Below are 14,112 nucleotides of genomic sequence, written 5' to 3'. Positions count from 1 at the left end.
AACTCAATGGCACAGATTTTGTTTCTGGGCCTATAACACTGTTACTAGGAAGTGGACCGAAGATATATGCACTCACACTTTCTAATTCATAAATTACATAGTACCGATTATGGTGTTTGGTACGTAACACGGATAGTTTGCTATTAGGACGGGTTGGAATGCTATATGTACTCACATTTTCAAATTTATAAATAACACAATTTAGGTAGTTTGTCCCAATTCACTTTTTAGAATCTAACATCGTGAATGATACGTGACTCAGTTTCGAATCAATGTTTACATGCGTCCGCGCGGTAGGTCACGTGATGTTGCATACATGATGATCCCATTTAGGCTGTATTTAAGCCGTGCCGGATATGAGCAATGTTTTCTTGTGTTATGGCATTTAAGCCGGGGACTCGTGTGAATGAACATTCTGGTAAGTTAAGGGCATCATATAAGACTTTCTTGGTACTTTTTCACAAGGAGCTTGTATTATACTTGTAGGGGACGCCTTATACTTTATTTGTGCGCATTTACTGTTTGCAGTTTGCAAGAAGAATTACATATTGAAATCGTGAAGACAAGTGCATTTAACATTGAAGGAAACACATGTATCTTACTGACAAAAGGACTCAGGGTAATTATAAATTCTTCTAGCTGCAATTGGAGTCTGCACTTTTGGAATAACCGTAAATAGACAGTGTTGATTATAGTTTCCGCTCTCTTTGTATATTTTTCATGAATAGATATTTTTGAGGTGTCGCTTTTCCAGGGGACTAGACATCTTTTCCAAGAGCGGCAGGTCTCGGCATAATGGTTTACATCATTTTGGGAGAGATATTGCTGGCCTCCTATTTGGTATTGTTCACTTATATTAGGTAATATGGTACACGTTGCTCCGGTGACAATTCTAATGCAGCATAGAATCGGGTGCACATTGTTTTGGTATTTATATAGCTTTCTTGGATTCTTTCAGGGAACATTATGATTGCGTCAATCCAAAATACAGAAGCTATCACAGGTTATTCAAGTAATCTTTTTTGGTGCACATGCACCTATACTCTAGAATGCATGGAGCATAGGGAAGACATGAATTACAGCACATCACCAATGGTGTACACAAATGGAAGTGTGAATTGTGCAAGCACAATTATGGGTATTTTGCATAATGGAGCATGCACTTTCAGATGCTGCATTGGCGTTTGGCATCCACCCTGTATTAAGTGTTAGGTACCTGGTGTGGCTTGAGCACATTCAGGTTCTGCCACAATGGGGAGTTACATGGATAATGCACAACTATTTCTATTTGTAAAACATTTGATATATAAATGGCGGTACTCAATGTTTTGTTATGATTTTCTCCTTTTTCTTTCCATTTGTCTTGTGTGTTCTCTTTTTTTCTGTGCTGGTTTTATGTAATATGGATACAATATTTCATGGATTCCATTGTGTGGGAACAATACTAAACTTGCCACTCTTTTTGATGCTTGTCATTAATTTTTGATTCTTTATGATTTTTCAATATTTTTCATCATTCTATGTGTATTATTTACATGTGGACATATAACTTCTTTAAATAAACCATGGTAATTGAATTATGCCCTTGTTCCTCGTTTCTTCCCCTCTTGATGAGGGCAATTTGCTGTTTTTTGAACACATGGGGTTTTTTGGTTTACAACATGTTCATTCTATGTTCTTCACCAATGTATTTGGTTGTACTTGTTACATAGGCCCTGACTTGAAAAAGACCCAAGAGAGTCAAAACACGTGTTGGCTACCAATAGGGCCGAACACATGACTTTCTTGTGTTGTATTAAATAATTAGCCCAACAAGGGCGTAAATTGCTCTCTGGTGTTCTCTGGAACTTTTGTACATTTAGTGCGAGTATATTGATTTTCTGAGCTCATTGATATTGATCTCTATGTCAGTGCACACCCTATACAAACCCCCTTCTTTTGAAATCATGTATATTGATCATCACCACTTTCATCCCCAGCATTTCACCCACCAATATTAGATACCGTCCTTCCCCATCCGTTATCTTTTCGTGAAGTTTGAATTTTACCAATGGGTATATGTTTTAGCAACCCCTCTGAAGTTTGTAGTGTGTGGAGCTTCATTTTTATGCACGCCCCACCCCTGCACCGCTGTTAATCTATCTTCCAACTAAAGTTGAGTCTCTTGTAATATGAGAATACGCACCTTGTGCCTTTGAGCATGACATGCATTACTTACCGTAATAGCATTTCTGATGATTATATCTGCTGAGATTCACATACTGTGCATATAGTCCGACATCTAGTGGTAACCACAGAGTATTGCCTCATGCCTTTCGAGGATCTAAAGAGGACGTCAGCATATGCGTGTCTGTAACACTATCCCCAACGTGACGTGTAGTGTACCCGTCGAGGTCCCTCCGATTGTATTTTTTCCTGCCGTGAGGGAGCCTTATGATTATCGTGAGCGAGTACAGAAAGAGAGAAGTAGTAAGACGTCTATGTTCCTTCCATCCGAGCGGGGAGGAAGGGTGGCGCATGTGAATCTAAGCAGATACAATCATCAGAAAGGCTATTATGGTAAGTAATGCATGTCTTCTGATGCTTGTTAATCTGCTTAGAATCACATGCTGTGCATAGACTAGCGAGCAGTACCCGGAGTTGGAGGTGGGATGTGAGAAGGAACAGTAGAGAAAAGATGTCTTAGTACTGCTTGTCCCACCTGAGAATCAGACCTAGAGTGAGTGTCTAGGCAATAGTGTTTTGTAAAGGTCAGTACAGAACTCCAGGTTGCCGCTTTGCAAATGGACTCGAGAGGAACATTTGCAATGAATGCTATGGAAGCCCCCTTGCCCAGAGTAGAGTGTGCTCTAGGCTTGAAGGGCAGTTTTCTCTTGGCAAGAGTGTAGCAGATTGTGATGCAGTTGACAATCCATTTAGAGATGGCTGATTTACAGACAGGGTCCCCTTCTCTACCAGCTGCCACTGAAACGAAAAACTGGTTTGTTTTCCTTAGTGATTTAGTTCTTTCCAGATAGTAGATGACTGCCCTGCTCATGACAGTTCTATAGACTGGTTCACATGGAACTTTGAAATTAATTTAGGAGCAAACCTTGGGTGAGTGCACAGAACTACCTTATCTCTGTGAATTGGGACAAAAGGGTCTAGAATAGAACGCGTCTGTAGTTCACCAGCTCTTCGTATGGAAGTGAGTGCCTTTAGGCCTGCTTTGTGCATAAGTTCAAAGGGAGACCCCCATGAGTCTGGTTAAAACACATTTAGGTTCCATCCAGGAGCCGGGTTGGAAATGGGAGGATACATTCTCTTAACCCCTTCCATAAAAGATTTAATTACTAGGATCTTCCACCAAGACACTTTCTGCTGGGACGTAGTGTAGGCTGAAAGTGCAGCTAAGTGAACCTTCAGGGAATCGAATACAAAACCTGAGTCCATCCAGCAGGTGAGTCAGGTATAACACTATATGTGTAGGGGAACATTCAATGGGATTGATGACTTTGGTATTACACCATATGACAATGTGTTTGCATTTATTGGAGTAGCAATGTCTGTGTTAGGGGTTCTTGCTTCTCCGAGTATATCCATGCATCTTTGGAGAAGCTGGAGAGGTCCAAACTCTACGATTTCAGGAGCCAGGCTGCTAAGCAGCGAGTTTGCGGGCATGGATGGAGCTTTTCCCCCCTGTCCTGAGACAACATGTTGTAAGGGCAACACAGTTTCATCGGAGGAAAGATACATTTCCATCAGATGGGAGAACCAGGGTTGGGGTGTCCATAATGGGGCCACCAAGATCATGATAACTGGTTCCTGGTGCATTGTGTGCACAATCTTGTTGAGTTGGGGAGTTGGGGGGTTGGTGGGGTAAGTGTAAACAAATCTCCCTGACCATGTTATCCAGAGACCGTTCGCCTTGGATTGGTTCCGAGGGTACCTGGAGGTAAAATCTGGGCATTGTGAGTTCTCCAGAGTTGTGAACAAGTCGATCTTTGGGATACCACATTCTGCAAAAACGTTTGAGATGATGTCTTCGTGTAGTCGCCATTCATACTCTAAGGGCTGTGGGAAGTCTCGGCTGAGCACGTCTGCCAGAAGATTGACTACCCCTGGAACATGTTGAGACAATAGAAACATCTTGTGTTTGAGAGTCCACTTTCCAATGTTCAGAGATAGTTTGGAAAGCCTTGGGGAATGAGTTCCCCCCTGTTTGTTCAGGTAGTACATGGCTATGGTGCTGTCCGCGAGGACCAGTACTGTCTTTCCCTGTAGCTGCGTCTGAAAAGCTTTCAGTGCTTTGAACACTGCTAGTAGCTCCAACAGGTTTATGTGGTTGGAAGCTACTGCTGGGGGCCAAACCCCATGCGCCATCTGTTGAAGAAGGTGATGCCCCCCCCAACCCCGTGAGGGATGCATCCGTCGTGAGTGGCTTCTACTGCGGGGTGGTGAAGGCTTTCCCCTTCAAGAGGTTTTCCCTCGAACTACCACCTCAGAGAGAGAACGAGGGCTACCGAGACAACCACTAGATTGTCCCATAGTCCGCTGGACTGACACCATTGGCTTTTTAGCCACTATTGCATGGGGCGCATGCACAAAACCGCACATGGAACCAAGTAAATGCAGGACGCCATCATACCTAACAGTCGCATGGCCTTGTGTACCGTGACCTCGCGACTGGCTACATACATGAAACAGCACGCTTCTAACCCTCTTGTTGGAGGGGAAGAGAAGCCCGTCTTCTGTACGAATAAGAGCCCATAGTAACTGCTTGACTTGACTGGGGTCGAGCCTGGATTTCTTCTCGTTTATGGAGAATCCCAGACTGAATAAAAGGTCGACCGGTTTTGGAGTATTTGCTAGACATGTTTCGTAGGAGTCTCTGTTATGAGCCAGTCGTTGAGGTAAGGATAAACTGGGGTGGATTGCCTGCAAAGGTGAGCCACTGCAACTACCAGTACCTTTGTAAATACCCTGGGGGTTGAGGCAATGCCGAAGGGAAGGACTTTGAACTGATAGTGCTTGCCCTCTATCATGAACCTTAGGTACTTTGTGTGCCGGCAACATTGAAATATGAAAGTATGCATCTTTCAAGTCAAATGTTGCCATGTAATCCCCTCTTCATGAGAAGAGGAATTATTACTTCCTGCAGCGTCACCATACGAGACTTTTGGGGTTTGACAAACTTGTTCGCTGGGCGCAAGTCTAGAACAGAGCGCATGGTTAGATCCTTTTTGGGTACAAGGAAGTACACTGAATAAATACCCTTGTTTACCTGTAGAACAGGGCCGACTTCGATAGCGCCCTTTTCCTACAGGATCTTCAAGTGTTCCAGTGTCAGGCGCCTGGATCTTGGAGGTCTGTACCGAGGTGGCCGGCTGAACTCTAAACAGTACCGGTGGGTAACGGCCTTGAGCACCCACTGGTCCGATGTGATCTTCTCCCATGCATGCAGGAATGATGTTAAGCGTCCCCCGACTGGGAGGCATGGGAGGGGACCCAGACTCAATAGTCATTTTTTTTACCAGAGGCCGGGGAGCCTTTACGGGTGGCATTACAACCACTTCCCTTTCCCCAATGTTGTCCTCTGGGAGGGTAAGTACTGGGGCTGTTCGAACCTTGTCTCCAAGACCAATTGTTCCCTGTGCCATACTGATTATGTGGGAACGTTGATAGGATTGCCCACGAAAGGAGTGTCGAGAACTTACCCCCTCTTTGTTGAAAAGGTCTTAGAGTAATCTGGTTCAAAGATTTGAGGGTCTCATGTTCCTTCTTGGCGGTCTCCAATGTTTCATCCACTGCCTTTCCAAACAGATTGGAATCTTCCACAGGTTTGTTTGTAAATGATGCTCGAGTCTCGGGTTTGAACCCGGAGTTCCTTAACCACGCATGGCGCTTTATAAGGGTACCTTGTGCCACGGAATGACCAGCTGTTTCAGCAGCATCCAAGGTATTCTTGAGGATGTTGTGAATGACTTGTTTGCCTTCCGACACGATAGCTAGTAGGCAGGTGCGCACTGGTTCTGTGACTTCCTGCAGTAGGTTCCACTGGACATCTGAATAACTAGTCAATAGCGTGGTATTATTGGCTATGCGGGTGGAGTAAGCTGCAGCAGTGGTGATTCTGTTCCCCAAAGCATATCAGTTCTTACACTCTGTCTGGTGGCGACTCGCCTGTAGACAAGGGGATCCCACCTTTTTCCTCGTCGTTGTGATCACCAGACAATCTGGTGTGACATGACCTCTAATATATAGGAGGGCCGAAATAGTTTCTCCACCCTGGGATTAACAGCTCTGGTTTGAGAGGGTGTCAATAAAGAGGGGGCGATGCACTTCTTCATGGAATTGAGAAGGGGAATAGCTTGGCTAGCCGGAGGCTTCTTTTTAAAAATGCCCTCTACAAAATCAGAGTCTACCACAGCCTCCTGTGTGGCTATCTGGAAGTCCTCTTCCTAAGAATGGCATTAAATACCATTTGGTCGTCCACAGGAGAGGCCTGAAGCAGAGGGGGAGACGATGGAGAGTCAAGGCAAATGGCATCCAGGTCCGGGGTGGGGGTAGGGGATAGCCATGGTGGGTTCTCACAAACATCTTGGTCATCCCCCCAACCCCGGGGGCGTGATCATGAGGATCAGCAAAAAGATCCTCCCCCTGTGCATAAGGGTCAGGAGGAATTTCTTCAGGGTCTGAAAGGTCAAAGACCTCCTCATGGAGAGGGTCTGAGGTCCTCTGGCATTTAGTTATTGTGGGTACCTCATAAGGGATCTCCTCACGAGGCCTCTTTGGAGTGCACCTCTCTGAAAAATCTACAAACTTTTCTAGCCTGTTCATACACCCCTCAAATTTCTCCCTGGTCCGTTTAGATGACCCAGAGGTGTCAAGAGGCTCCTGTAGATAGAACGTCGAGATAATTCACTGAGTCTTGGACAAAGGCTGATGACTCTGTAAAGTCCTGTCGCTCTTTTGGGCGTTCTGGAGTGTCCTTTAATGTATTTTTGGCGCTATCTTTGTGTTTACCAGCCGCCGAGACAATCTTTGCGAGGCTTTCGCTGATGCTCGGCATTACGGGAAGTTGGTTAGGGTGTGAAGGTGGCTGTGTCTAAACTTTCGGTGGGAACAGAGCTTTCTAGGAAGGCATGTTGACTGTCTTGAGGGATTTGGTGCTGGCACCCTTCGTTACATAGTGTCCGGTTGCATGCTGCTGATGCGGTTGCGGGGAGGGCTGCCGATCCTGCACATCGGCAGGTGTCGTTGAGGAATCAGACGCACCTATTGGCACCTTGGACCGTTTCAACCGATAGGCCGCGAAGGTACCGGGGGTTGTGTGTTTAGTCCCATGTAATGTGTGCCCGTCCTCGTTGCCTGGGTGTAACCTCCCCATAGCAGGACTTGCGTTGTCCCCATCAGTGCCGGGGACAGATGTCTTGGAGCGAGTCTTCTCCGTTGTCAGGTCAATGGCGTCCGTGTCGGAGCCATGGTGGTCGCTATGAGCCTCAACGCTTTTGGCGGCTGTGGTGGCGGGGGAGTTACCCTCGGCCTACGACATTGCATAGGCAGCCCACCATTTTACACAACACTCCTTTATGGTCTTGGGCCGTGGGAGCTTACAATGCAGACAGGATGACTCAGCGTTATTGAGGGGGAGAAACTTATTGCATCGAGGGTGCTTATCTTTCCAGGGAATTTACCCTTACAGGAAGGGAAAAATTTAAAGGGAGTCCTGTCCAGAGCGCAGGGAAACAGAAGTGAGGACAATACCAAAGGGGCAAAGAGAGGGGAGAAGGAAAGACATTCTTAAAAGAAAGGAACCCTCAAAATCCACTCTCCCTACTGTGTAGAACGGAACGATCGTCGAAGAGGGGACAACTGTTGTATAAATGACCAAAGGTTAGGATTTTTACAAATTTGCAATATTAGGTAGACCAGCTATCTGGGCAGAAAAAAAAAATCTGAGGAACCTAGACGGTGAGGATTACTGGGTACACTACATGTTGCGTTAGGGATAGTGTTACAGACATGCCTATGTCGACGTCCCCTTTCCATCCTCAAAAGACAAGATGCAATACTCTGGTTACCACTAGATGTCGGACTATATGCAAAGCATGTGATTCTAAGCAGATTAACAAGCATCAGAAATCTAATTATTTGTCTAAATTTCTTTTGTTTTCAACCCCATTATATTCCATGTCATTACAGTAATATCATGCATAACCCCTGTGTGATTATATCTCAATATGTTCCCTTTCCCTCACTCTGGGCGATGCACTTTCATATATGCCACACTTTTCACATTATCCGTGTTGTCGCCCACTCTGTCACTATTTAGTAATGGGCACTGTGCTCTAACATTTAACAAACCATTAAACCTGGGGTAATGGTTGCTGACCCTCCCGTGCACTGCCCACTGCTGTTTGTACACAAAGGGTTTCTCCGTGTGAGCCTTTGGCACCCTCAATACTGAAGGGAGAAAGCCGAAATGAGGGGACTACGTTTCTGATTGTGACAATGTATCTTAGCAGCCATCTTGACTCATTTGGCCATTTTGAATTTTGTCTAGTGCCTGTACCAATACTGACAACCATTTTGTGTAGAGGATCAGGTTAATGTTTGTAGGTTGCGGAAGGGTGACAAGATCTAGGTTCCTTCCGTGTGCTCAACTTTGTTTGGTTTAGTTACCAATTCAAGGGAAGTGCTTCATGACTAGGACATGTAAGCAGAAAAGTGTACCTATGATTGTTCTGTTGTCTTCACTGATCATAAACCACTGTAACATGGGTTCTATGGGCACTCATATGTAATTAATTACTAACCAGCCCTCTTTTTTTCTGTATATAAGAGCTGCTGCCTTTGACTACCTCGAGTCAGTTATGTTAACCATAGGGTTAAGCAAATCCTCCCAGGCGAAATGCAATAAACAGGAACTTCCTTTGAAGCACGGGCCTCTGTCTCACATTACTGTGTTTTTCATTAATATTCCAGTACACATCCCAAGCGGGGTTAACCCTCTTTCGTCTGTGAGTGGATGGGAAATCTGCCAGTAGGGCCTCAGATACTGGAGCTGCAAATGTGCCCGTTGCAGCCTGTGCCCCGGCAGCAGGTGAGCTATCCTTTGTAGCAGGCTGTCTGGGAGTAGACAGTTCGAGGCTCTCGCTGTCATTTATCAGTTGTGAACAATGGCAGGTCTTGTATAATGGCACCTCCCCAGCTCGCTGGCGCGGCCTTCTCTGCTCTCACTTCCCGCTGCACCCGATGTTCGTTATCACTGTTGAGCCCAAGGCATCATAGAAGGACGATTCGTATCCTAGCACTTCCTCCACCTGAATCTGCTTCACGTTTGTCTCTAGGATATGACGGGTGGCAGCAGAGACATTGAAGATGCAGCCATCCTTTCAAGTATTTTGCACTAGCATTGAAATGTCAACTGGCGGTTTGTTGCTGAACCCTCAGCTGACAACTGGATTTAAGCCATTGACACTGGCGTATGGGAATCAATGCAGTTGCTGTTGACAAATGCTCAATTACAGAATTTCCACCGATGAGAGGTCTACATGCCGCAAGCTAAGAAGTCATAAACTAATAGCTTGAAAATTGACCTTACACAAAGACTTATTTGCAATCAACAAGAACTTTATTGAAGGGTGCTGTTGACAGAAATGGTGCTGACAGCACATGTACGTACTGCTCATTAGAGAGGACTTTGAGGATAGAGGTTGTGCTGTTGTAAAGCCTGCTGGTACATCCTCTTCTGATCTCACCCTGAGTATTTTTCTTGTAGGCCTTTTGTCTTGACAAAAGAGGATGACCAGCTCTACTATCACCAATTCTAATGCAGGTTAAGTGCTGTTATGTTATCAGCATAATAGACATCTGTGTCTGTTCTATAAGGTTTTACTGTTGAAAACTTGGCATATATGGCAATCCACCAAAATTTGAAGAGAATGAAGCCCCAAGGGCGGAAAGGGTGGGGGCGGGTGTTTATTTAAAAAATATCACTGCCTCTACAAAGATTTCCTTTGCTCATCAGGATCCATTTTTCAAGAAGAGGAAACAGATTCAAGATTTAACTTAACACAGGTCACCGCCTGGTTCAGAGACTGTCAGGGTTAGGATCCCCTTTCCCTGGGGGCCAGAAGTGTCGAAAAACATGAAAGATGTATATAAATAGTTGTAGCTGGTATCTTCAAGACGTAAGTAGATCACGTTGAGTGAAAGAGTATAACTCGAGGATTCTCTTCAGCAGGTCATGTGGTTAGAATCTGAAGAGGGTTTAGGGACTGCCTACCTCAGTTCAAAGGTACAAAAATGCCAATAATTATGTGGATCCGTTGTACATGGGGATTTAGTTTTAACTGTTTTCAAATGATTACCAGGGACTTCTCCAACCTGACCAGCAGTAGTTAAAGTACGTGAATCCATGATCAATCCCATGCTGGAGGTAAAGAAATAACCAGAAAGACTAGACTTGCTAACACCACACTCTTTGTACCGAACCAAACATATGACTTAATGGGCAAGGACAAGGGTCTGCCTGTGGGCAAAGACTGAACAACAAGTAATTAGAGACTATGGGCATCATTCACAAAAATCTGATCAGCCTAGTAAACTGGCTCTCATGTGGTGAAACATATTACGCAATGCACACTGTGAATAAAAAACGAAGCTGCGTTAAGATGTATGCAAAGTAATGCACATTTTAAAGAAGCTAATCAGTCACTCATAATTAAATAAGGATTTTAACAAATAAAAACTCACACATTTTTATTTGAAATTCCACAAAATGTAAAAGTCTTCATCACACAAACCTGACAGAGTCTTGGGAATAGACAGCAAGCTATCATGTACCAGAGGGTCATCTGAAGAATTAACCAGCATGAGTGGAACATGGATCTGCATGAGAAGAAAAACGTTGGTAAAAAGAAAAATGAGGTACAGTCCCCCTCATACTGCGATTTCAACATAGGTGCATCAAAGCTCACGATTTGTCTCATATACTGGTGCAAAATGTTACAAGCCATAAGGACACATGTTCTGTAAATCCAGGTCCCACTTCCCCTATGCTATGGTGCTAGCCAAGCTCCAGATGCTGAGAACAGAACATTTCTTACCATAGAAAAAACAGAAGCCTTTTTTATTTTGTTTATTTAAGGCATACATGCAGTCAGTCACATTAATGACTTTGTATACAAACCTAAAATATACATTCAATCAAAATATCAGATTGTCCAAGCCAAGGTCCGGAGCTTGACCAAACTAATATAACTAATATAAATTAGCATTGTAACCTCCCATAATAAGTACAAGTAGTCGTCGTGCAATTCTAAGTCATACATACAATCATAACATTTCCAAATGTACACTTACAATTCTGACCAAAATAAGGTACAAGGCACAACTCGTGCACAAAAGACATGAATAATATATTTCATCTAAAATTGATAATACCCGGTCACAAAATGTAACTATATAAAACATTAAATTAACATCCTGTCCATCCATAAAACAATGCCAGAGATCATAGCACCATCCAAAATCAAATAACTGCGACGGAGAAGGGATAAGCTATTGTAGTCAATCAAAAGAGGATTTATGGTTTCAGGTATTCTCCAACTTCAGGAGAAATGTCATTTCCTGGTTACTCAGCAAGAACTAGACAACAGTAACTCGGAACTCTAAACCTTCAGTTCATTAACTAATGAACCATCCACCCCAACTATCCCATATCTGCCTTTTTGATTCTTTACATTTGGTCTGCCTGTACTCTAGCCATGTAGTAAAACAATTATTTCTTTACACTCATTACGCCTGTATTCTAGCCATTTAGTAACATACCTGTGCAACTGTAACCTCTTAACATTGCCTATGCCTGTAACCCTCATTTGCTACCTACTTGTATGTGACTATAATCAGTATCTATGACCAAACTGTATTTAACTATAATGCCTAGGTCTGTAACAATGTACTTGCCTTAAGAGCGCCCAGATACCTCTGGGTCAGGTGCGCTATATAAATATAAACAAACAAGACCATCCTCCCCCAATAATCTGCAAATTCTCTCAATTCGAGCAATACAAATCCTTGCCACCACTATTTCCAAAGAGGCAACCAAATGAAAATGTGATATTTAGATGCCGTCGGACAGTGTAACTCATAGGTTAGGCACTTCTATTTAAAAAATATTCAATGCAATTGATACTGTTGACCCTAGTAGCCAAATTTACCAGTGTGTTCTCTTTATCAAACTCTTTTACAGCACCTTTGACGACCCATCTATAGGTGGAGAAAGGAATGCAAGGCAGGATCATTATCAATTATAGAAGCCGAGTGATGGGCAGTGATATAAAACGCATTCAAGCAACATCCACAAACCCACTTATGCGTGTTCAAGTCGTTCTCAACCAACCTGTTGAGAAAAGTTCTGTGACCCATTCCAGCTGGTCTCCCCAACATTAACAACCTTTAACGCATGACAAAAGTGGAGATAATCTGCATATTGAATTCTAGGCAGATATAATCCGTCATAAGGGACTTTGGCAATTTCAAAAGAGATTTCATCACTTTGCCTTTCAATCTGTCCAAAGCATCACCACATTTCCAGACCCAAATTTCTGCACCATACACAATGCTGGGAAGAATTCTTACTTGATACCTTGTAAGCATGGACTGAGAGTGGCCACCCTGTTTGCCGACAAATATATTAATTGCCCTTGTTGGTAGTCTTAGCACAAACAGTGGGCAGTCCAGGATAGTTAATCAGCCACCAGCACCCCTAGATATCTATATAGAGACATGTTCAACTTTGACTTATCATCCAACAATATTTCTTCAGTTTGGTACGGGGTGGTGCAAAAACCACAGTTTGGAACTTTTCAATGTTGATTTTAAGACTGTTCGTTGTGCATGGCGTGTGTGCGAGAGAGAAAGTGCAACAAGCATTCACATATGATAGTATTGAAGCCTGCACTAAAATTGATAAATGCAGCATAGCTTGGTTGGTGACACTTGGCCCAGGCATGTTGTACAACCGTAACAAGAGTTAATACATTGTGCAACGTGTTATATTTGGGGCGGAAACCAGTTTGATTAAAAGCAAGATTATTAGTCACAATCCACGTTCTAAGTTCATTCAGCAACACTCTTGCAAATATTTTAGACGTGGCATCAAGCTTTGCACATAGTATAGGTTAGTTCCCAGAGTCTTTCCAATTCCTCTTTTATGAACCGGTATTATGTTTGTCCATCCACCATTTAGTAAGGACACCTTTAAGGCCTACATCTATGAATAGGCAATGTAGCACCCTCACCCATAGCAAGGGATTGATTTAAATGAACGCATTGCAGGTTCCATTAGGTCCTGCCACCCGAGATGAATTCAGGAATTTAATTATATTTACTAAATCGACTACTGTAGTTTTGAAATCCCAGCTAACATGGCCATTGGGTTGAAAAGGTGCCTCAGAAGTATTAGAACCCAAACTACACTCAATATACACCTTCTAATCGACACTTCTCACATACGTCACTAAAGCAGAACTAGTTTTAGCAGAGTTGCTCAATCCCCAAAAGAATCTACTTTCCCTATTCTTAACAAACAGCATCAATTGCAACTAGACTTTTCCTTGTGTCTAAAATGCCTACGGAGCCATATCTGATCGCTCCATTTCAGACTCTTTCATTGCCAAGTTGGCATTTGTAGGTTTCGCCACAGTCCAGGATGTTTGTAATACACCTTTTATCTCTTGTCTTAAAAGGTTTTTCTCTTGTCCAGCCTGGTCATACTTTCTCTTGCTTTGCACACAATTGCTAGTCTCAACAGATTTCCTATGACACCTATTTACCTGGACGTGTGGCTTGATAGTTTGGAGTACTAACCCAAACCTCTCAACCAGATAATTTACACCATCCTCAAAAGTTGCGAATGAATTCCTCAACTCTTGGCCAACAACCACATTAGCCTTATTCAACTTGGTCGGGTTCCACCTCACTCACTCTATTCAAGCCCTTATTAATTTCTAGGGCGCTACCAATATCAAAACGCTGCACACCAATATTCAATTTAAGGTGGGCACATAGCGGCATGTTATCGCTCTCATCCCTAGTCAGGATTGCCATGTCATAGACCAGCAA

The 14,112-nt window shown here is 43.5% G+C and overlaps 1 protein-coding gene across 1 annotated transcript in view; it reads right to left on the bottom strand.

Annotated features, from left to right (window-relative positions):
* ABHD2 (abhydrolase domain containing 2, acylglycerol lipase) overlaps positions 1-14,112 on the bottom strand; it is a 491,761-nt gene that overhangs the window by 41,985 nt on the left and 435,664 nt on the right. The window contains exon 10 of the mRNA XM_069624300.1: positions 10,791-10,875. Coding sequence (XP_069480401.1) covers positions 10,791-10,875 — 85 coding nt within the window. The remainder of the gene's footprint in view (positions 1-10,790; positions 10,876-14,112) is intronic.

The sequence above is a fragment of the Ambystoma mexicanum genome, chromosome 11 (genome assembly GCF_040938575.1).
Source record: "Ambystoma mexicanum isolate Mex_15411 chromosome 11, UKY_AmexF1_1, whole genome shotgun sequence".
Taxonomy (NCBI): Eukaryota; Metazoa; Chordata; class Amphibia; order Caudata; family Ambystomatidae; genus Ambystoma; species Ambystoma mexicanum.
This window is presented reverse-complemented; position numbering and strand designations above follow the sequence as displayed.